General features: G+C 39.4%; 1 protein-coding gene across 2 annotated transcripts; it reads left to right on the forward strand.

Moving 5' to 3' along the window:
* The first annotated feature begins 259 nt into the window (after positions 1–259).
* Positions 260–25,197, forward strand: zmym2 (zinc finger, MYM-type 2). 2 transcript variants are annotated; one of them, XM_066706472.1, is made up of 23 exons: positions 260–362; positions 4,783–5,719; positions 6,355–6,640; positions 8,675–8,837; positions 9,187–9,399; positions 10,148–10,304; positions 11,124–11,239; positions 11,914–12,033; positions 12,262–12,412; positions 12,935–13,107; positions 13,369–13,534; positions 13,889–13,917; positions 14,035–14,179; positions 14,273–14,388; positions 14,837–14,999; positions 19,657–19,764; positions 20,200–20,306; positions 20,603–20,783; positions 20,918–21,069; positions 22,585–22,699; positions 23,069–23,311; positions 23,942–24,083; positions 24,530–25,197. In XM_066706472.1, exons 2-23 carry the CDS (start codon positions 4,798–4,800, stop codon positions 24,720–24,722), a joined length of 4,161 nt encoding a protein of 1,386 aa, XP_066562569.1. In that variant the 5' UTR covers positions 260–362; positions 4,783–4,797; the 3' UTR covers positions 24,723–25,197. The 2 variants fall into 2 exon arrangements, with proteins under 2 accessions (XP_066562569.1, XP_066562570.1); XM_066706473.1 differs by having other exon boundaries at positions 6,463–6,640.
* Positions 25,198–25,338: the final 141 nt, after the last annotated feature.

Below are 25,338 nucleotides of genomic sequence, written 5' to 3' on the forward strand. Positions count from 1 at the left end.
AAACAGACAATTCGTGCTCATTTTCTTTTCTTTACAAAAGCATAGAATTACAACAACAAAAATAGCATAGTAGTTTAACCTGCAATAACGAATCATTTAAATGAGCCAAACAATGTATCATGGTATATGTACAATGTTACACTATAATTGCTATCTTAACGGGAATCTTAACTTAATTGCTTGGTTTTAACTGCGGTGCATTTAATCATGCGCGCATGCGCCGTGGTGAGTGAAAATAAAAAAAGGAAACCGCTGCCTGTCACCTCCCACGCGTACAAAACGTCTCTACGTTTTAGCGCATGCGCCAGGGGATTTATGGCAGGGGACAAAAGTGGCGCTACATCGTATCCAGCTCGACTCGGGTAAGAGATTGAGAGACAATATATTGCATTTTATGGTTAATTCGACAAAGTTTTACCAACTGGTTGTGATGATGGTCGAGTGCCCAGAGAATCCTTCTGGTCTGGCCATGGACGTCTCCAGTCCAATTTAATGGAGACTTCTGCAGTTAATTTTACCCCGCCTGTGATTTTCCTCCCCCTCTCCGCTGTGGCAGGGTGCTATTGCCTGTACTCTCTCACGTATTGTTTCGTTCGCTCTCTAATGGCGGACGTGAGGCAGTGCTACTAAATGCCTAGCAGGGGCAAATAATAGCCCCCGTGGTTGTCAGGAAGTGAGTGGGTATGTATTGTATTTAGGTGGCTGTGGAAAGGGTTATTCGCATCACACAGGGCAGATGGGTACTTTTAATGGGCATAACCAACGTTATAAATTGAGAAACTAGAGCAGATCAGTTGATCTGTAATGTGCTATAGCGCCCCTTGGGGGTAACAGTTGCATTTTTTTTTATGATTGCCCGGGGTATTCGCTGTGGGCAAGTGGCAATTAAACGGCATTTATGCAAATGGGATTGTATATTCGAGAATGATGCACAATGCCTTGATGCTGACTAGTCTTGAAATGAAGTAGGAATAGCATAGTCCCTTCCACAAACGTGAACTGGGAGGACAAGTTTAGTTGCATTGACATGTGAAATTGGGCAGGGGGTATAACAACAAAAACAAACGAAAACAAACATGCCCACGATTTGTTTTCTTTGTTTCTGCTTCCTCGTGTTGTGCAGTCCCGAAACTATCTGTTGATGCATAGATGTTGAGCTCTTCAAGCTATTTTTTTGCATGCTATGTATGCCGAATAGTCACGAATAACTTATGATTATTTATCTGTAATAACAATGGCGCAGACTTAGGCTGGCCTCCCTCCTGCCTGCCGCTAATCCAATGGCTGCGTGCTCGATAGAGGCCAGGGGTGGGCTACACACGCGTTACTAATACATCTGTAAGGGAACGTCAGGCTGAGCACCATTTATTACGTTATATGTTTTATAAAAAAAACTGTTGCTGAGATTTGAACATAATCTTGTACTTTTTAACTATCCTATTAGATAAATATCATTAGCTTTCCAGAACGTGTAGAGCTTTTACGTCGTCTCTGCACTGTTTCTGGGTAAGGTTCTCATGCATGTTGGAACGGAGCTTCAGCTTGTTCAAATTGTCAAGGGCACAGTCTGTAGTAGTCTGCATATACAGAACCTGTGCTGATCAATTATATTGAAATGGAGAACATAATTTTAGATCTTCACTGTTTCCTGCACATATTTAACACACATTTAATATGTAATGTATTTTGTTTGTTTGAAGGCCATATTAGCCATAGTGAAATGAACATAACCAGCATATTATATTGCTGTCAATGTGCACAATTCCTAAATCTCTTGTGCCATCTGTGCATTTTGTACCAAACATGATGTATATACGTGCGCATGCATGCATGTATGTATGTATGTATGTATATAGTGTGTGTATATATGTTTGTATCTTGGGGAGGCCTTCATCCAGCAGAGGATCTATAAAGGTGGCTGCTGCTGCTGATATGTATGTAAAATATGAAAAGGGATTTTTAAAGCAATGCTTATTAAGTTGTATGTGTTAAAAGGATTTGATTAAACAATCCTGATACTGCTGTGTTGTAACCACCCAGCCTGTGTTTTAAAGGATAGGAAACATGTTAAATATTATAGACATTGTGAGAACCAGAGATGCAGCCTGTGCTAGCACACAATCTTACAAATTTTGCAAATCATTATTATTGTCTGTTTATTTTTGATGGGGGGAGGAGTGCATTTTCCAGTAGAAAAGGTAGGGGAAAGCCATAGATAACTGGGAAATATACTTTGAGCTTGCCCTACCTACACCCCTATTAGCCAAGTATGCTTATTTTGTGGTTTTATTGATATTAACTTAAACCAGAGTTTTAATGCCATCTATACATATGTTGCATTTTGTATTACTCTTATATTTTGTAAGTTGCATCTGCTAAGAAATAAATAAATAATAATATGCAATTGATTTAGATCAGCTGTTTTTACAAACTTTGTATTCATCCTGCATGTGAAATTGGTTTTCAATCTATGCCTAAAATTACCCACTAGTGCCAGTAGTGTGGATTTAAATTGAGATAATTAGTCTGGTATAAAGAGGGGATGTCTTCTGACCAGATGTTTTTTTTTTTATTCCTGGCTTTAAGTAATGATCTGTGAAAAATAGAGCAATTGCAGTCTGAAAATACCCACACAGATGGCGCTGTTTTGCATATTTCAATAACATTTTTACCTTTTTGTTATAGGGAATTAGGGTTCTTTTTCAAAATATGAACTTTATCTAGTGAATATTAGCATTCAAGTGATTGCAGAGTGGACCCACTAGCACAAATTGTATGTTTTTTGGTAGCTGCATGGGCATAGATGCACACAGACATGTTCCTAGTTTGATTAAATTGGATGTGTTCAATGCCATTTCCTCCTAAAAGAGAACAGTATGATACTTTAATTGATTCTCCAGTTGAGTATATATGCTTTTAGAATGCTTTCCTTCCTCATTTGCAACCTGAGGGTGCAACTTTTTTGATGACCAGGTTTCCCGGTGTCCATTCACTGTATCACAATATTAACATTATTTTTATATATAAGCATTTTAGTTGTCACTGGCATGGTACAAATTCAGTTACAGTGATCATTACTTTGCCATGTAATGCAGGCACTTATGCTGGTGGTATTTATGGAACCAGTCTGAGATTATTAGGAAGTTCAACATATCGATTTCAAATGCAAGTCAAACATTCCTTAATGATGAACAGAAGTGACTGTTTTGTGTGAATTGTACACATCGGCTTGGGACTAATACACCTGTACATTTTCAGTCTATGCAAGTGCACTTTATCTGTGAGTTAGTCTCTTTTGCATTCAAAATAAATTTGCTTACAGTGTTCAGAACATGGTAAGAAGTTGTGGTTTGTTTTCAGGATGTATTTGATGCGCATGGAGCCTCCATAGCCGTTATCAGCACTGGGCTGTGACAAGTTATTGCAGGAAGTGAGTAAGTGTTCTGTCGCTTTTCAAATTTATTTCTATGGGAGTCATACTTGTGTAGATGTCTTTTCTTTTTGAGAGAAGGTTTAGCACAAAATTTAAAATTTGATTTTCTAAATTGCAACAGCAACCTAGACTACATAACTTAACTTTCCAGTGCTTCAGGGCAGGGGACAATGCAGGAATTAAAATGTGACCAGAAACTTTTGAACCAAATTTAAATGCATCTTGTTTCCAGTGCATTTGTGATGTAGGCTACACCAAAGATATTTAACTAAACGCATCTATATTCCACAAACTTCAATTATTTAATTGCAGCAAGTATTCAACAGATTTTCAAATGGAGATGGAGGACATGGGGATATAGCTAAATATTTTCAATCGCAAAGGAATTAGTCATCTGTACAAAAAAAAAAGTTTAATCCAGGGCTTTCTCTCACTACCAAGTTAATTAATATATTGAATATTTAGTTTTGTCTGAGTTTTAAAATATGGTCTGTTACCCAATGCAAAATCTTGGTGCCTCAGGTATTGGAAAATGTAAAAATAATCAAAATGAATGGTTTGAACTCATGCTTACAGAGATTGGGCAATTCCTGCTGTCTTATCTAGGCAAGATGTGTACTCTTTACATCTGAAATTATTAAAAATTCATTAAGCTGTGATACTAAAATGCTGTAGGGAAAATGTCTGTAGACACAACAGCTGAGGACATCTTGAGTCTTGTTTCATATTCACTTACCATAACAGTAGAATTCCTGGGATTTTTATTCTGTAATATTTATTTTTAATACAAGTCCATTAGGTGAAGATCTGCAATATTTTTTTTTAATTCAATCACAACTCCACAAACATTACACATCTAATGGTATTGCTTTGCCGAGGGTTAAGAGTGTGTAAGAGTTAGTTCATACTTTAAACCTACCTTCTTAGAATCAAGATTAAGCTTGTGAGGGAAGGAGACTGATGTGAAAGTGGAGAAACAGAGGGATGTGTGAAGCTTGGGATGACTCCATCTTCTGAAGAAATGTAAATTACCACCTGTGTCTGTATAAACCATGCTACAGAAACACTTTCTCACAAAGTTACTGTGCTATGTTTTCCCTCGTGATGCACAGAGAACCTTTCAAATGCACAGCTCACTTTGAGTGCTTCAGATTTGCTCCTAGCATTATCCACATCAGGTCACTATACTGATGTTCATCCTCTTGACTCCCTAATACCAGTTTAGTATTTATTGATGCAGAAACACCCTTCTGCTTGAAGATCGACAGAGAGGAGTTGGCACATACCTGAATTCTCTGTGACCTATTTCAGGTTTCCTTAACTCTCCCAATGCACTTCTGTTTTCTCAGGTGGTTACCTAAGTAATGGACCAAGGTTTTTCCAATGGTTTGGAGCCCAAGCTCGGTGCAGAAGAAAGCAACACGGCAGCAGAGGAGGAGTCTGCCATGGACACGGGAGTCCCAGAAGTTGAGACGGTTGCAGCGGTCCAGGACACCACGTCAGCCCCTGACGATCTCCAGCACACCTCGAAGGTGGCAGAGGAAGATGACGATGACGTAGTGTTCATAGAGCCACTTCCTTCAGCACAAGAGGAGAGCACGCCGACCCTGGTTCCCAGCACTGGCACCGCTGCCGAAGCCCCCGTTTCCCAGACTCCAGACCGTGCCGAGGAGACTGCTACAGTGCCTCAGCACTCGCAGGATTACACGCCTCCTCCGCCTCCCATGACTTTGGCCAACAGTCACGGCGAGACCATCGTTATAGATGATGAGGAAGATGCTGAGCTGACGTCTTTGCAGCAGCCCACCTCATCCTCTGTCACTGGAACCAGGGCTGGTCAGGAGTCCAATGCTGCTGCGAGTTCTGCTGAGGCTACAGAGGCGATGGAGAGCCAGGTGGTGGCAGCTGTGCAGACTCCACTGAGCAGCACGGAGCCAGACTCTGAAATCCAGATCGCCAGCGTGACAACGCTTGACCTGGGGGCTAGCCTTGGCAGTGGTGGCCAGGGAGCCTCTGTACCTGGTGCCCGGGTCGATGGGGACATGAATCTGATGATAACCAGTGTCACCTCTCTGCACAACAGCAGCCTGGCGGAGGTAGGCAATGGGTTGCAGATAAGCAACACCTTCAGCCTCAACCCAGATGCACAGAGTGCTCCCACAGCCTCACACACTGACTCCAGCAGGCCTGTGGGCCATTCCAGCACGGGGACTTTCAATCCAGGAAGAGTCGGCACAGCCAGGGAGGCTGCTCAGAATGGGGAAACGGGGACCCACCAGAGACCTGGTAATTCACCACTCTACATTTTTTAATTGGTCATGAGCGCCTGCTTGTATTGAGTCACCTTGGGTCCTTGAGGAGAATTAGCCCTTGATCTCCTGCTCTATAGCCCTGCAGCATGGCACAGCCTGCTGAGTAGGTGCTACAGCCTTAACTGGTTAAATGGGATCTTGCCTTTGTGGGTATCCTGTTGCCAAACAAGGAAATTTGTTTTACCTACAATGGGAAAATAGAGAGGTTTTGTTTCTTCCTCGAACTTGAACATGTATCCATAAATCTGTGTTATACAGATGTTTATTTATTACATTGTCAATGAAAGATTTATAATTCCCAGTGATCAGTGATCTGCTTAACCCATCTATGCATTGAATACAAAAAGATTAGTTAATAACTTTTTTCCAAACTGTATTGCTTCACCTGCAGACTTGCTTCTGTGCTTTTAAACCAGCTTCCAAATCCCATTTAAAAAAAAAAAAAAAAAGTGTGCCAAAGGTTTTATCACTAGCATACTGAAGAATATTATTGAATATAAGGAGCTGAACAATTGAAGTCTGCAGTCTTGATTTAATTTGTGTACATCCCAGTAAAGGCTCTTTGCTTTATTAGAGGTCTTTGTAATGTGAACTTCTATTTATTAACAGATTCGTGGATATCCCAGTCAGCCTCTTTCCCCCGAAATCAAAAGCAGCCAGGTGTTGATTCTCCATCTTCTGCGGCTTCCTTGCCAAAATCTGTCTTTCCGCCTCCAGCCTCTCAGCAGCCCTCTAAGCCGGTCAAAGTCACCTGTGCGAACTGTAAAAAGCCGCTGAGGAAAGGGCAGACGGCATACCAGCGCAAAGGCTCGGCCCATCTCTTCTGCTCGACCACCTGCCTGTCAGCCTTCTCCCACAAGCCTGCCCCCAAGAAGAACTGCACAATGTGCACAAAGTAAGGTTCAGAGCGAATGCCAACTAGTCAGTCACAGAATAGTATGTCTTGTGTGTGCAGGCAAAGGGGAGGGAAGGTAAGTTGTGTTTGGGGGAACTTGCACTACTGGCAAAGGTTTTAATATTAAAATGATTATTACTGATTATCTTAATCTATTACTGTGAATTTAGAAAATCTATTTTTGTCGCATTACTAACTGGGTCTTTGTAGATATTTTCAAATTTAATGAACTTCAAAAAAATCTCTTTCCCTTAATCACAGCAGGGCAGCAACCATAAGCTTGAATAAATTATTATATATGGGAGCTTATTCTTTGCAAACTTTGTAGAATCTTCAAATTGTAATTTTGAGTCACAGCAAGGAATGATCTGTAATCTGTTCACAGTAGTGCAATCAATAATTTAGCAAGGACTACCTAGTAAGTATAGAATCCAAATTACAAAAGATGCTCCTATACGTACACTGATCAGGCATAACATTATGACCCCTGACAGGTGAAATGAATAACACTGGTACTCTCATTATCATGGCACCTGTCAGTGGGTCGGATCTATTAGGCAGCAAAGTTGTCCTCAAAGTTGATGTGTTAGAAGCAGGAAAAATGGGCAAGCTTAAGGATCTGAGCGACTTTGACAAGGGCCAAATTGTGATGGCTAGACGACTGGGTCAGAGCATCTCCAAAACTGCAGCTCTTGTGGGGTGTTCCCAGTCTGCAGTGGTCAGTACCTATCAAAAGTGGTCCAAGGAAGGAAAAGCGGTGAACCACCGACAGGATCATGGGCAGCCAAGGCTCATTGATGCACGTGGGGAGCGAAGGCTGGCCCGTGTGGTCCGATCCAACAGACGAGCTACTGTAGCTCAAATTGCTGAAAAAGTGAATGCTGGTTCTGATAGAAAGGTGTCAGAACACACAGTGCATCGCAGTTTGTTGCGTATGGGGCTGCGTAGCCGCAGACCAGTCAGGGTGCCCATGCTGACCCCTGTCCACTGCTGAAAGCGCCTACAATGGGCACGTGAGCATCAGAACTGGACCACGGAGCAATGGAAGAAGGTGGCCTGGTCTGATGAATGACGAGTTCAAGGTGTTGACTTGGCCTCCAAATTCCCCAGATCTCAATCCAGTCGAACATATGTGGGATGTGCTGGACAAACAAGTTCGATCCATGGAGGCCCCACCTCGCAACTTACAGGACTTAAAGGATCTGCTGCGAACGTCTTGGTGCCGGATACCACAGCACACCTTCAGAGGTCTAGTGGAGTCCATGCCTCAACGGGTCAGGGCTGTTTAGGCGGCAAAAGGGGGACCGACACAATATTAGGCAGGTGGTCATAATGTTATGGCTGATCGGTGTATATTAATGTAAAATAAATTACTTTTAAAGTCTGAAAACTTTTCTGATATTATTTTAAGTGGAAGCTGTAGACCTCTTGTGGTTATGCCATGTTACTGCAAATGCACATTGTTCACACCCATTCAAAATGTATGAAAAGGTCAGAGTCCACACTCTTATCTAGGTTGACCATGATGCCCTGTAACCATCTCACTGAAAAAATAATCTTTATGATGGTACTGAAGTTGGAGACATTTAAGTGTTCCTTTTGCACAGTATCCAAGCTTGGGTTCCTGAAGTGAATTCGTATATAGATTTGTTTAATTTGAAATTGCAAGGAAAATCAAACGAAACAAATTTGTGTACAAGTTGAATCCAGCATTGAAATTGTGCACTTCAGATTAGTGCTGTTGTACAGTTTTTTTTTTTTTTTTCTGGTAGGTAACTGTAGAGAGAGATTTACCAACTGAGTAAACGATTTGACCAGTCTTCTGAACAACCAAGAATCTGAGAAATATTTTCATATGATAGTGTAGTATACAAATATTAGGTATTAAACCATCCTCTAATGACTTCAGTAAAGTAAAATGCATAGTGATTTTATCAAGGTTTACTTTTTCGCATTTGTTCAGAGAGCTTTTGCATGCTGAAATGTGTATGCAAATTTCCTGATTATATATATTTTTTTTCTTCTTCATTTTAGGGACATTACTACCATGAAAGGAACCATTGTTGCTCAAGTGGACTCCAGCGAGTCCTTCCAGGAGTTCTGCAGCACTGCTTGTCTGTCCTCATATGAAAATAAACAGAATCCTCCCAAAACCCCCATCAAGACCAGGTGCACGGTCTGTGGGAAACTAACTGAGGTAAAATCCTGAAGAGAAAACATTACTAAATTACCTTTGTAATGTTTTAATATGGAAGGTATTATACTCATTTTCCTCATAGTGATAGACCCACTAGAAGCCATGCATTTGCTATTGTAAATTAAATCTGATGATAATTATAGATAATCTAATGTTTTTAATCAATTATATACTATATGATATAATACACTGGATGTGTAGTTTTCAGTGTTAATGATATAAGTTCTATACAGTTTCTTTAAAATTAGCTTTCTGAGACCTGAACATTACATGTTTGTTTTTTTTTTTTTTTTTTTTTTCCCTGGATCAGGTTTGAGTGAAGTCATTGTATCTGTTTCTTTAATTGCAGATTCGCCATGAGGTTAGCTTTAAAAACGTCACCCATAAGATATGCAGTGATCACTGCTTTAACCGGTATAGAATGGCCAATGGTCTCATTATGAACTGTTGTGAACAGTGTGGAGATTATTTGCCTAATAAATCGTCTGCAAATCATTTCCTTATAATTGATGGACAGCAGAAACGGTTCTGCTGCCAGAACTGTGTTAAGGAATACAAGCAGGTAAGAATGGGTTTTAAACTAGGACATTTTATTTAAAACACAAAAATGTTTTATACTACAGTTCACCAAGTAGGAGAAATATGCTATGACTCTTCATATACCATGAAGGTACGATGCTTATTAATGTGGAATCCAATGCCTTCTACAGTGCAAACTGCAGATCAGAGTTCTACTAGCTGGCAATTGTATAGCCAGTGCAAGTGTTTGTTTAAAAAAAAAAAAAAAAAAATGTATTCAGGTTCAGTGGAAGAAGTGTGATTAGATTTATATTATATATGTTTTGCTATATTTCTGCCTTGTACAATGCCATGCTTTCCACTTTCCATTTCCACTTATTCCTGTACTGTGTCATCTACACTGGGCAACCCCCAGGTGATGCATTGTACTATGATTTGCTCTGGAGTGCCATTCTTGCTAGGCCACTGTCTATGGCTGCTTGCATATATATATGCAGAAGGAAAGTCATTAATTATCTTAAGCAGCATGAATTAAATTGATTATCCTTGTTTGAGGACGCCATCATACTTGCATGGTTATAATTTATCAAATGAAGGCTACCACAATTGAGCTAAGCAAACCCTGAACATGAGAAACCCAAATTCAGAATTGAAATCAAAACGGAAATTGAAATCTCGAAAGAGACAATGTACAAAAAGTCAGTCCTTGTAGAAAACTGCAGTTAGAAGAAATTGTTACAATTTTTTTTGCATTCTAAATTAAATTGACATTTTCCTATGTACAATTTTAGACTCATGGCAAAATAACATGCTGTACAGGATGCAGAACTCCATGTAGATTTTTCGACATTACTCATTGCATAGGACCCAGTGGTAATATGGAGCCCTACTGCTCTACTGCGTGCATGAACTCGCACAAGTCCAAGAACTCCAGTCCTGCAAGTTCTGGTAAGTCCATGTTTCCTTTGAGATATTCAAACTAAGCCATGTTATTTACGCTTTGAATAAATTTTCATAGTTTTTCACACCATGAGCAGATCTGCAATGAGACCAGACAATCATTTTTGGCTTGTTGGGTTATCGATTGAATTGCTCTGTTGATTTTTGGTATAGATAGTCCCCTTAACATAGTTTAAATGAGAGAAATTAATGAACTGTCAAGTGAAGTGTTGTAAGGATAGGACTACCTGCTGAGATGTAACTGCATTTGGAAAGTGTCTCTTGTAATCTCTGGTTCTTTTTTGTCCACACTTATTATGTTAGGACACCTATTAGGATTATGTTTACCTTTATTATAGAGATGGTTAGTCTTTGTTTTTTTGTATTAACAATGCATCATTATTTAATGCATGCATTCTATTATTTGTATGACGTTACAACTGGGGATTTAGATGCAACTGTTCCAGTTTCCTTTCTTCAATCGGTTGTTGGATAGCTAGCGACCCGATAAATTGCAAATGCTGACCTAATTCTTTATTCTTGGTTTACAGCTTTGTAGAGCTCTACAGTCAGTTGAGCTTGGTTATAGGAGCCCCTTGGCACAGAAAGCTTTCACACTTGAAAACAAATAGTAAGCATTTTGCATAACATCTACCGGAAGTCCCTTTCCCTGTCATAGTTGAACCTATAATGTTTTGAGAGATTTAATAGGAAGATCTACACTTTGTGTGACATCTCTAAATTACCCATTGAAGTATTCAGAAGGCCCTTCTGGTTTCGTTTAAAATGTTGATGCATCATTTTTGTGATTTTTATCTTGCTCTTTAGGTGCAGCACCTGCATGCCATTTTTGTAAAAGAAGTGCATTACCTCAGTATCAAGCCACACTGCCTGATGGGAAGCTTTATAACTTCTGTAGTTCTAACTGTGTGACAAAATTTCAGGTAATCTCCCTCTGTTGTGCTCTGGTTATACTCCTTTTATGATTTAATTGTGAATGCATTAGATTATACCCCCACCCCCTGTTAAATAACTAAATTGAAAATCCTTGTATGTATTAACTCAAAACATTAGGTCTATGATACAGGATTCATTTGACCCTAAGCACAAGTCCTAATGACTGTTCATCTCGCAGAACTCAGAGCTTTGTAAAAGTAGTCCCGTCCTATGTATTAACGTTGTGAATATTTGTAAATAACTTGGTTTTTAAGACCGACTAGTACTTACTTTTGCATCCACACATTTTCCTTTAGCATCTTGTTCTCGTTGCTCTCCTCATCACTGTGTATGACATCTGCAGAGCTCCTCTGCCAGCACTGGCAACCATGAACATTTGGTTCACAAAGTATTGAGATTTGATATCAAAATAAAATTTACAAGACTAATGTTTGAGGTTTGGTACTAGGACGTCTTCAAAGTCATGACGACTGTCCCTGAGGTTTAAGCATATTGCAGATTTTAGTTTTTTAATTTGGTTATTGTTTTTAATTATTCTAATTCTAATCCCCTCAGAACTTTTTTTTTTTTTTTTTTTACCTTGTTCTAAAGTGTTGTATTTTCACAAGTCACAGTGAACTCTGAGTATATTTTACTGAATTCTGATGTCTCTGTTTCACAGACTTTAAGTGTTCAGTCCTCAACAAATGGGCAGACTGCACATTCCTTGAATAATATCCAGCTGAAATGCAATTATTGTAGAGGAGCTTTCAGTTTAAAGCCAGAGACGCTGGAGTGGGAGGTAAGTTTTAATTTTTTCAGTAAAGGGGACAATCTTGACTTCCTTACGTTTATGGATAATTCAAATTGAATTTGTGTATCAGATGGTTGTTAACACCATTCTAATTGTAGTATAGTGTGCTATGATATGTGTATCAATTTATTTAAATCCTTCATTTGTACTGGCAAAACATATTGTTGAAGCTGCCATAAAATGGTGTTAATTTGAGCATCCTCTGATTTCCTACAGAATAAAGTCTACCAGTTTTGCAGCAAAACTTGCTGTGATGACTACAAAAAACTGCACTGTATTGTAACATACTGTGAATACTGTCAAGAGGAGAAAACTCTTCATGACATGGTGAAATTCTCAGGAGTGAAAAGACCTTTCTGCAGTGAAGGTGAGTCAGGGACAGGCTGAGATTTTAAACTTCATTAGCAGTCTTTTATTTTCTGTAAGGAAGCATTTTGTATTTGAAGGATGCTTCTGTCATGGGGAAAGTTCCTCAAGTGGTTTTAACTGCCTTTATAATATGTAGTGTATTTAATTAGTTTGCAATAAAATATGATTGAACCATTTATTTTGTAGGGTGAGAACTGGCCAAGTACAGTTAACTCTATAGTAGTTCATGTAGGAATTATTGGCTAATGAATTGGTTGGTGATCAAGATGTTATTTTAAATCAATGTACAATTTTCTAAGCAGTAGATTTTAAAGTAGTAATAACATTTGCTGTCTAAGGACCTATAACTTGTTTTTTCTGAAGTTTTTATTTTAGTATGAAGTATTGTATTCTACCACTAGATGGAGTCCCTTTACCAAACTGTAAAATACTAAATTGCAGAGCGATTTCCTAAAAATTGCAAAAGCAGATGAAGTTGACCAGAAAAAGTTCATTAAAATGTACGATTTTGTCCTTTCAGGCTGTAAGCTGCTGTTTAAACAGGACTTTGCAAGACGATTAGGTCTGAAATGTGTAACCTGCAGCTACTGTTCCCAAATGTGTAAAAGAGGAGCCACTAAAGAGATCGATGGGATTATGCGAGACTTCTGCAGTGAAGCCTGTTCCAAGAAGTTTACAGACTGGTATTACAAGGTCAGAACATCTGTGTATTCTGTGTATAAATTCCACACTTGTGTATGCATTTCATTTGATGAGGTATTAAGATTAAAATGCACAGCCAGTCTGCTCAAGATTTTGAGGGGCTGAGGAAGCTGTACTGATTTGTGTAATCTGAACCTAGGGTGAAGAGGAATAGATTCTACATAGATTTGCAATGGATAAGTCCTTTAAACCCCTAAGTGATTTGTCATATTGAGTTCAGAATGGTAACATGGCCACTGTTCTCCATTCCAGGCTGCGCGCTGTGACTGCTGTAAAGTGCAGGGCAATCTTACGGAGTCTGTACAGTGGAGGGCGGAGATGAAACATTTCTGCGACCAGCACTGTTTGCTGCGCTTTTACTGTCAGCAGAACGAGCCCAACATGTCCACCCAGAAAGGCCCTGAAAATATGTCCTTCGGTACGATCTCAATTTAGACCGTTTTATAAAACCAATTGAAAGATGTTAATCGATACACACTGGTTCTTCACGCCCCCCCCTCCCCTCGGAAAAGAAATAGCTGTTGTCCAAAGCGTTCAGTAACCATAGAAAATATCCTAATTTACAATACAGAAGAGCAGGAGTTTTGTTGCAAATCCTTGTTTGTTTAAATTAATAAAACATTGTTAGAAACTCACTGTACCTTAATCTTAAGTAAATTGTAAACTTATAGTAGATAATTTGTGGCATATCTTTTAGCTGAGTACTTCCCTTTGAGATGTGGGGATATTATCTTATGGTTATAGCTGATTTGTTTTGTTTTGCTTTTTATAGGGCAAGGAACGCAAACAACGAAAAGCACCGTAAGTGCGTTTTTAAGATCAAATCACGTTCTACTATATATATTCATTGTAAGGTTTGAGCTCTTGGTACGAAGTAAGGATTTTCATATGCATTTGTTCTCTTAAAAATACTTTTAGGGATCAAATCAGACTTCATCAGTTTCATCTTACTCCAATTGTGGGATAAAGGATGTGAAGAACAAGGCTGTGCTGTGTAAACCTCTAACAATGACGAAAGCCACATATTGTAAGCCGCACATGCAGACGAAGTCCTGTCAGACAGGTAAACTACGGCAGAGTCGCTGACAAGTGTTTTTTAAACTTAGTTAGGTTTGCAGTGATTTGAATGTGCAGTTGATTTTTGTCTGTCTTCCAGATGAAGTAGTGAAGACTGAGTATGTTCCAGTCCCCATCCCTGTGCCTGTGTATATCCCAGTGCCCATGAACATGTACAGCCAGATTACCCCTGCTCCAGTGACGCTACCCGTTCCGGTAGGAACCCTCTTCCCCCGTTATCATGTGACAGTTCATTTTATTTATTACACAAATGTTTTAGTTTTATGGTTGGGTTTCTGGTGTGTTGTGATCCAATGGCTCACCTCACCAGTAGGATGATGGATAGCAAATGAGTTAATTCTGTGAAAGAAATGTGAATGTTTTATGTAAAATAAATGATGTTGCACTTAAACTTGGGTGTAATGTTTCATTTTGAACTTCAACCGTACACATTAAAGCCTGCTTCATGTCTGGGGATTTTGCAGGTAGATTACAATTCAGCTTTTCCAAATCAAGCCTCTCCACGTAAACCCACTTTCTCCCCCCAGTCCTCTGCTAGACTTAAATGCTGGGTCAAAGACTCTGACATGCATATCATTGCTTGCAGCCCACATGGTTTACCCTTATTAAAGGAGGTGTTTACAGCAATGCTTGTCATCCGCAGGTTCCAGTGCCAGTTTTTTTGCCCACTACACTGGATAGTGCAGAGAAGATTGTGCAGGCCATTGATGAGCTCAAGGCCAAGATTCCCACAGATCCGCTGGAGGCTGACCTTTTGACCATGGCTGAAATGATAGCCGAGGCAGATGAGAAGCCAGACAGTACAGGTATGCCTTGCCTACAGACAGGACTGGTGTCTGCTTTGCTAACAGTTGCGCACCAGCAATTTTACTGTACCTCCTTGTCAATTCCGGTTATAACCACATTTGCGATTTCAATAGTAATTTGGTGTTTGTGGTCAGCCCTCAGGCAGACCTCGGAGCGCCTTCTCTGCATAGCCCAAATGAGTGACTGTTATATAAACATGGAAATTGTGACACACAATCCAAATAAGTTTTAATTTTGACTTTTGAGATGTATTTTTCAAATCCCATGTTGAGATCTGTGTTTTTTGTTTTTTGTTTTTTGTTTTAGCTGGAGACTCCAGGCTGCCTGTATGGTTCAATAACATAAATAGAAATTATACACACACACCCCTGCTTCTCCAAGATAAAACCGCATCGGATTGCATCAGTCGATCTGAACTGATTTTGTGTAAACTGTACATTACTGTTAGGAACTACCATATAAGTTAATATTGATGCATGACGCATTTTCACAAACCTTCGTAGCTTTTCACCTTTTTCAGAGGAGAAATGTTTGCAGATAACTGCAGAAAATAAAATTTCAGTGTTCAGTGATCATGGATGCTTTCTGCAAATGCTTAATTCAACACTGGCTAACCTTGATTATATGCTGCTATGGTTGATCCAGACATTTGTATCGGATTTAAAAAATGCTAACTAGTATAACACAAAACCGAATAACTAGTGCATAGGGCTGTGCAATATGATGTATATCGTGTGACGATAGAAAAATGTCTATCGTTTCATATTATTTTTCGTCATTTGGACAACACTTTGCATTCTTCCCGGTTCTTCCTTACATGCCGGATTGCAGGCAAGAAATGTGCATTCAGAAACGCAAACAAACATGGAGGAGAGTGAACTTGACACAGAATAACCAAAAGATACTTTAATTCACAAGCGCACACGTTCCGCCTCACTCTCATTGCCAAGCTAAACTCGATCTGCAATCACCCCCGACAATACGCAATCACACCCCCCACCCCCACTAATTTAGATGTATATAATTAGTATGAAATTAAAGAACAATAAAGTTTGGTTGCATTTGAATACATTGGAAAGCAATGCAAACAGATACAGAAAGTTTCATTTTCTTTTTATTAAGATGTTGAATAACAGTTTTTATTATTATTATAACTATTTTGTATTAACACGTGCTGTACTGGTAAGCAGAATTGAAATGCGACAGTCAGAGAAGAAATGTACTTGTCTAGCAGGTGTTAAATGCGCCACTATAAACCCAGCTGTGGTAAATCTACCTGAATCTATACTATTTTACAGCGCATGTGTTGTGTGATTACCATTACTTGTTGTTGTTATCTGACCGTAAATCATACTGTGTGTGTATGTATGTATGTGTGTGTATATAATATATATACCGATCAGCCATAACATTATGACCACTGACAGGTAAGTGAATAACACTAATACTCTCATTATCATGGCACATGTCAGTGGGTGGGATCTATTTAGGCAGCAAGTGAACATTTTGTCCTCAAAGTTGATGTGTTAGAAGCAGGAGAAATGGGCAAGCGTAAGGATCTGAGCGACTTTGACAAGGGCCAAATTGTGATGGGTAGATGACTGGGTCAGAGCATCTCCAAAACTGCAGCTCTTGTGGGGTGTTCCTGGTTTGCAGTGGTCAGTACCTATCAAAAGTGGTCCAAGGAAGGAAAAGCGGTGAACCGCCGACAGGGTCATGGGCGGCCAAGGCTCATTGATGCACGTGGGCTGGCCTGTGTGGTCCAATCCAACAGACGAGCTACTGCTCAAATTGCTGAAAAAGTGAATGCTGGTTCTGATAGAAAGGTGTCAGAACACACAGTGCATCGCAGTTTGTTGCGTATGGGGCTGCGTAGCCGCAGACCAGTCAGGGTGCCCATGCTGACCCCTGTCCACTGCTGAAAGCGCCTACAATGGGCACGTGAGCATCAGAATTGGACCACGGAGCAATGGAAGAAGGTGGCCTGGTCTGATGAATCACGAGTTCAAGGTATTGACTTGGCCTCCAAATTCCCCAGATCTCAATCCAGTCGAGCATCTGTGGGATGTGCTGGACAAACAAGTCCGATCCATGGAGGCCTCACCTCGCAACTTACAGGACTTAAAGGATCTGCTGCTAACGTCTTGGTGCCAGATACCACAGCACACCTTCAGAGGTCTAGTGGAGTCCATGCCTCAACGGGTTAGGGCTGTTTAGGCAGCAAAAGGGGACCTACACAATATTAGGCAGGTGGTCATAATGTTATGGCTGATCGGTGTATATACACTCACCTAACGGATTATTAGGAACACCTGTTCAATTTCTCATTAATGCAATTATCTAATCAACCAATCACATGGCAGTTGCTTCAATGCATTTAAGGGTGTGGTCCTGGTCAAGACAATCTCCTGAACTCCAAACTGAATGTCTGAATGGGAAAGAAAGGTGATTTAAGCAATTTTGAGCGTGGCATGGTTGTTGGTGCCAGACGGGCCGGTCTGAGTATTTCACAATCTGCTCAGTTACTGGGATTTTCACGGACAACCATTTCTAGGGTTTACAAAGAATGGTGTGAAAAGGGAAAAACATCCAGTATGCGGCAGTCCTGTGGGCGAAAATGCCTTGTTGATGCTAGAGGTCAGAGGAGAATGGGCCGACTGATTCAAGCTGATAGAAGAGCAACTTTGACTGCTCGTTACAACCGAGGTATGCAGCAAAGCATTTGTGAAGCCACAACACATACAACCTTGAGGCGGATGGGCTACAACAGCAGAGGATCCCACCGGGTACCACTCATCTCCACTACAAATAGGAAAAAGAGGCTACAATTTGCACAAGCTCACCAAAATTGTACAGTTGAAGACTGGAAAAATGTTGCCTGGTCTGATGAGTCTCGATTTCTGTTGAGACATTCAGATGGTAGTCAGAATTTGGCGTAAACAGAATGAGAACATGGATCCATCATGCCTTGTTACCACTGTGCAGGCTGGTGGTGGTGGTGTAATGGTGTGGGGGATGTTTTCTTGGCACACTTTAGGCCCCTTAGTGCCAATTGGGCATCGTTTAAATGCCACGGCCTACCTGAGCATTGTTTCTGACCATGTCCATCCCTTTATGACCACCATGTACCCATCCTCTGATGGCTACTTCCAGCAGGATAATGCACCATGTCACAAAGGTCCAATCATTTCAAATTGGTTTCTTGAACATGACAATGAGTTCACTGTACTAAACTGGCCCCCACAGTCACCAGATCTCAACCCAATAGAGCATCTTTGGGATGTGGTGGAACGGGGGCTTCGTGCCCTGGATGTTCATCCCACAAATCTCCATCAACTGCAAGATGCTATCCTATCAATATGGGCCAACATTTCTAAAGAATGCTTTCAGCACCTTGTTGAATCAATGCTACGTAGAATTAAGGCAGTTCTGAAGGCGAAAGGGGGTCAAACACAGTATTAGTATGGTGTTCCTAATAATCCTTTAGGTGAGTGTGTGTATATATATACACAATGTACACACCTAGGGATGAAACGGTTACCGGTTTCACGATAAACCACGGTGAAATTCCCAACGGTTAGTATTACAGTTTCAAATTTTAATTATTAAAACTGTGTTTGAAAAACGCATGGTAAATACTGACCCGCATCAACCAAAGTTAGCAACAGTCTGATGCAGGCGCAGCATGCAACAACGTGGGTTTTGTTTTTTGTGAAAACATGGTGGAAGGCAGTGACAGCGCTCTGGAGCTTCCTTTGTTTTTCTAATGCAGTTATGCCAAACCACGCCCCGTTTCTGCTAGGTGTTCTAGACTCACAGGTCTGTGTCATTGGTCAACAGCCTGAAAGCGCTGATTGGACAGACTGAGAGACTCAGCAGTCAGAGACTGGTGTTTTATGCGAGTGCAATGTCTCGGTGTTGCGGGTTCTATTACTCATATTTAATGATTAATGAAATACTTGTAGTTTGAATGTCTTTGGTCTTGTTTTGTAGCTTGATTGGATAAAAACAAGAAATATCGAGATATTATTTTTAGTCGTATTGCTCAGCCCTACTAGGGCAACACAATACAAATGAATATGCACATAATTATACAAAATAATGCACAGAATAAAAGTAACATGTGCCAAAGTAGGGTAGTCCACAGTTTGTGACGTGTAATCCAAATCAATGAAAAGCAAATTCCCTTTTTTAATTGCAGATTTCTCAAATGATGTAATGTTATCAAGTTTGGACTATTAAAACATAACTTTATACATGAAGACAGTTACTTGTAGCATTTATAATTCAGGTGTATTGGATCTCGGGTGCTTCTGGATCGTTTTGATTTGGCCACAGATGGTGCAGAATTGCAGCCTTTCTGAAGCCACTAATACAGTCCAGATTGTCTTCTGTATGTTGCAATGTGCTCATTAACCATCTCACACCCAGGTGCTTGTGACAATATTTACTTTCACAATGATGATCAGCATATTTTGCAAATATGTTATGATATGCCACAGTTTATTTATTGAAATAAAATATTTTCAAATACTTAGAACCTATCCTTCATCTTTCACCCCTGTCTTACTACATGTAAATACTGGATTATCAAGTAGGGGACCATTTATTTAATGGAATATACAACTTTTTCCCTTTTTTCCCTTTCCTTTGAAGATGTGAAAATTGAAAGCCAGAAGAGTGAAGGGGCCAGTTCAGATGAGAAAGAAGAGCCAGATGATTCTTATGAGCCTGAACTGGATTTGGAAAATGATTTCCCTAGAGGTGTGTTTCTTGAATGAATGAATGAATTGTCACACAATAGCCAGCCCTTTAGTACGAAACACTTTTGTACATAATGGTCTTCATTGGATCTTTTCTTGCTTGAAAGTCATAAGACTAACGGAATAGACTGCTAAATGTATTCAGAATAAACTATATAATTATAAATCATACAAGGTCTCTTGTCAAATGTTAATATGAGAACAAAAAACACACAATCCAGATTTTATGTAGATGCAGCTTTTCACATGGTTTGGGGACATCAAAGCATTGTAAACCATCTGCAGCATCTAGTTCCCCCCCCCTCATAGTGTTTAGCAAATGCACATCCCTGGAACTGTATTCAACTCTGGTTCCACAACCAAGACTCTGTTCATTTGATCAACGTCCATTTGTCCCAATGCCAGACTTGTCACAGTCTTCCCATCTTCTTAACAGTTCCCGATCCGGTTGTAGAAGAACTTGATAGTGAAATAGCGTTCATGTTGCCTCCTGTTTTGGGAGAAGAAAATGAAGAGAAGCCTCGACCTCAAGTTAAAAAGAAGGTATGACTTTGGAAGTGTACTCTGGGAAACGGACAAGCTTATGAAGTGTGGAGTGGAAATGGAAAATGATATCCACCAACACTAGTGCAGTTAATATTTCCAGAGTAATGGAAGGTATCTAAAATGCTTTTGTGGTGGTCTCCATTTTATATGGGCTTCTAGTATTAATCTTTTATAAAATATGAGCTTTTATAATACAGATCTGAAAGTATACTTTGTGATTGCAGTCTGTAGCAAGTGAAGACTTGAAAGGGCCTACCTAAACGCAGTTACTTTTTGTTCTGTTTTGTAAATAGGGATACAAGAGAAGAGCAGCTGAAGATAATTCCCATGTAATTTGGCCTGAAACTCCAGACAGTTTGTTTGCCTTAAAATCTACTTATGGCATTAATGCTTGGAAGCGATGGGTGTCAACTACAGCTACAGCTGTAACAGAAGGCACAGAGGATAACCAAGAACAGGAACAACCAAAACAAAGTGAGTGGTGTGTCTAGAAACTGATCAAGATGGACAATGGCCAAGACTGACGCTTCCTAAAGAGATTGTTTTGTAGGATTTTTAGTAGGATCTTGACTGGACTTTTCTTTATTGAATTATAATTTTTATTGCAGCAAAACCAGTGAGATTAAAAAGAAACCTCCTGTCACATTCTGCTGCTGAACTCAACTACGGACTCTCGCGCTTTGTCAGTGAGGTTCGAAGGCCAAACGGGGAGAGCTATGCACCTGATAGCGTCTTTTATCTCTGCCTTGGCATCCAGCAGGTTAGTAAGTCAAGAGTAAGCTTTACTTAAACATCTTGAGCACACTTGAACATTTTGCTACTTAGCCAAGTGTGTAATCTTTTCCTTTGATTGTTCATTGATGTATTTATTAATCATGGCTTAAGATGAAAGACTTTGCTTGAATGGTCATTTCACAGTTTTTGAGTTTGTTGATGAGGCGGTAAGGATGAACCTGAACAGTCGATCATTTCCTTTCATAAATACAATTTTAAAACGCAAAGCTAAAGAGCACAAACAAATATACATTGATATGTTTACAGGATATTGTCTGAGGAGGAGATGTATATTTTTACACTTTCCTAGAATAATACTATGGTATTCCCCAAAATGGACTGCTGCCAGTGTTTCTTGATCAGCCAGCAAACTTTTTATTTCACCAAATTAAACGCTTATTAATCTGCAAACAAGTAGTTTACTTACAAACGTTCTTCACATAGAAAACTGTACAAAGGAACTCCTGCACTGGTTAAGCCGTATGCTTCCATTCAGGGAAAAAACATCCACTCCACCTCATATGCCCCTCAGAATCCTGTAATGTTTCCCATTACGTGAACCTCTCGTTAGAAATAGGAGGTATGATGTGCCTTTTAGTACATAGATAGCAATGTTTCCAGCACAGTGCGACGTTTAACTGGCTTTATCGCCTAAATTAAATTCACCCTGGCAGCAGCATGGTTTCCCTAAGATAATGCTGAAGTGGATTTTTTAGGAAGCCAGTACTCCTTTTCTTAGAATCCTCGCTGAAGAGGATGAAAGCCAGAGAGTAGCAATGATTTCTGAATATGTTCTTGGTAACGTTTAAGAAGTGTTTCCAGTTTCCTTTTCAGAGTCAAGGGCTTGGCGATTACATTTGTATAATTGTAAATGATAGCTGTTCTTTGTTCTGATATGTCCGTCCTTAACTATGGAAACTAAGGCTTTGGGGGTTGTGTCCAATGATTAAAACTTTACTGCTGTTCACATCATGAGTTGCTGTGATTACCATTCTTTAGTATAAGGACACAACTGCCAATGTGTTATTTTTATTTTGTATTCATTCATCAATATAAGGAATTGTTCTTTCCAACAGCAGGTTCTGTTTTCTGTAGTGTCCATTTGGTCCAGAGTAGATTCAAATGTAATCTTGCTTTGAAGTGGCAATTTAATTTCCATTAATTCCATTTAATACAACATGCTTTCTGTAACACTGGGCCAGGACTAGAAGGTAAGAGGCAAAGCCATGCTCCCCCATTGTCTATACCACATGATCCTGTGTTCCTGGCTTTTCACAAGAGGTTCAAGGGCCACTCGAGATGCATTGTAGTAATTCCATGTATCTGCTGTTACCCTCAGTCACTTCATACATATATGTAAGTGGCAGGTTATAAGTAGGATGAACGCAAGGAAGTCCAAGTGTACACAGTTTATTCATTGCTTTTCCCTCTGCAACTTCTAGTTCAGTTTTCTTCATCGATCATTTGGTTATTTTTTTTCTTTTTTGTACTGCTTTTATAGTATCTGCAAGAAAATGGAAGAACTGACAACATTTTCACTGATCCATATTACCAACTATTTGGACAGGAATTAAATAAAACACTCAAAGACTGGCAACCAAGTGTACTTCCTGATGGTAAAGTATTTCATTTTACATTCCTCACTGCAAGCTAGACATCAATTTTTTGTATCTTTTTTTTGCATGTTTTTATATTTTAATAAGCTTCTGTACAAGGTATATGTAGGGTCTAAATTGTATCTTTACATGGGCAAATAGTTAAGCTTGTTAAAACAACAGGCACAAGTATGTATTGAAACTATTCAGCAGCACCCTCCTTAATCTTGTATTGTATCTTGTATAATATAGTATTTTTTGAAATCACAGAAGTGTTAGGACATGTGAAGGGCAGTATTATTGCTTTACATTCAAAGCCAATCCTCCTCAATGATCTCTGATAGTTTTACTTGCAATGCAACCTAATCTCCAACTGTTCTTCTCTTCTAGGTTCCTTATTCTGCAGAATTGAAGAGCAGTATTTATGGAGCAGTAAGCAGCTTGGAGAACATTCCCCAATGGTTTTGCTCTCTACCCTAGTCTATTTTAACACTAAGTATTTTGGCTTAAGAACCGTGGATCAGCACTTGAGGCTTTCGTTTGGAAATGTTTACAGGCAGTGGAAGAAGAACCCTCACACTAAAGATACCACTGTCTGCATTCGAATACCTTCCATTTTTGAGGATGATCTAGGTAATGTCTGGGGTCAAGCGTGCATAGATAATACCTCTATTTAACAGCGACAAAATACATCTGTTAGAGATTTAAGTATTACAGAATTGTAGGAAAGTGTATATCCACATAATATGTATGCTGTTTTTGTAGTGTAGTTGGTTCACCATGTAGAATATGAAAAAACAATGTATGACCAAAATGGCACTTAATACTTAGGTGGTACTACAGCAACAACAAACATCCAGCTCCTTGATTATATTTCCTTGTGGTTAGCCATTATTCTCACAAATGTTTCTGTAAAATAGAAGACAGCCCTGCTTTAAAAAAACAACCCTAAACGAATCTTTTAAATATTTGTATAGTGTCTTGCCAGAATGATTGTTATCCTTTTAAAGATAGTGTTTAGTCTCCTTTACTTTCATTTTATTTTGGGCTATTGTCCTTGGCCAGTGGTTTTAATTTCAGAGGAACTCTTGCATAAATTAATCTAATCTACTTAAACAGGCACCTGAATTCATTTACAGGTGCAGATTTTAAAAATTTAACTTCTACGAGATCAACTGCTGAACATTATGCAAATATATGAAAGCCCTGTCTTATTTAAAACAAACATTTGCTCCTCTGTCTACTTTTTCTATGTGTGAACAGAAAAAACAGTATCAAGAAAAAGAAAACGCAAAGATGACGACACTGATCCTGATTATGAACCAGATGACGGCTCTGGAGGTGGATCTCACTGCCCAGTAAAAAAGCATGAGTGTCATTTGTATGAGCTCTACCTCTCTAAATGGTAAGGAGTTCGGAAGTCAAGACCTTTCTCTAGACTTCGAGCCCGTCAGGACCTGTTAGTGAATTGATTTTACTTTTGTTTTTTGTTGCTTTTAATACGTAGAGAAGTAAACATTCCTTTGTTCATTACTAATGGCAATTAAAGACCAGATTGACACGAATATTTCTGTTATGTTATATATTTTCTATTTTTGTTAATGTTCCACAAAACCGTTGGCTTTTTCACAGTGTCTGATTTATAGTATGAGTTTGGTGCTGTTGGCTGTAATTAGTAGTCAGAACTTTGTGATGTTCCTCAATAAAATAAAAACAATGTTGATCAAACAACAAAGGTTTTTAAAGTACTATTGTATATGTGAGATGCTTGCCTTCAGTCTTTTCAATTTTGTATCCAACATAAAATCATACTTCTCAACACTGTGTAAGTTAATTTTTTGTTGTTTGCAGTCCAGGGAGTCTTAAACAAAGAATGGATACATTTTACATGAAACCCGAAAGCTCCAGTGCCCCGGACAGCCCATTATGGTACAGCACTACAGCCCTGGAAAAGAACATCTTGGAAAGCATTCTCACCCGCATTCTCCTCATCAAGGAGGTTTACAACGAAAGGGACTCTTCGGACCCAGAAGACAGCGAATGAACCTGCAGACACTTGTGAACTTACCAGGAATATACAGCATTAGGAGGATGCGCCCGCCGCTCCACTTTCTTAGGGAAAAAAATCTCAACTCCATACACATGTAGCATTACACCCAGATTGGGTACAGTTCTGTAAATATTTTTTAAGTGGGGGAGAAATTGGTGTTATACATTTATTATTTTAGCATACTAAATGCTCCTTACTGAAACCTTTTAAAAATATATATTTATTGATTAGGTTTATTTGTAACTTTTTACATAACGGAATTTGAATGAGAATGTGCCATGTTTATTGTTTTGTTCCGTTTCTCCCCTTCTGGGTAAGAGCATTAAATATTGCTGCAGCTACAGTGATTTAAAAGTCTCTCCCTCTCTTTCGCTTTGGAAAATGGGGATTTTTTTCCCTGGACAGTTTCTACTAAAGGGATGATGTAATAGTCTTTACTTTAGCACTATTAAAGACATTTAGAAAACTCGCTTTTTGTTAAGGGTATTTTTAATGGCAGTACAAGGGAAAACCAGAACTTGACAGTTTTGTTTTAATACAAAGTGGATGTGGCAATGTACTAAGAAATCTGACCCATAGGAGGCAGTAGTGAGGCTCAAACACTTTGTCA

This window comes from Amia ocellicauda, chromosome 6 (genome assembly GCF_036373705.1).
Source record: "Amia ocellicauda isolate fAmiCal2 chromosome 6, fAmiCal2.hap1, whole genome shotgun sequence".
Taxonomy (NCBI): domain Eukaryota; kingdom Metazoa; phylum Chordata; class Actinopteri; order Amiiformes; family Amiidae; genus Amia; species Amia ocellicauda.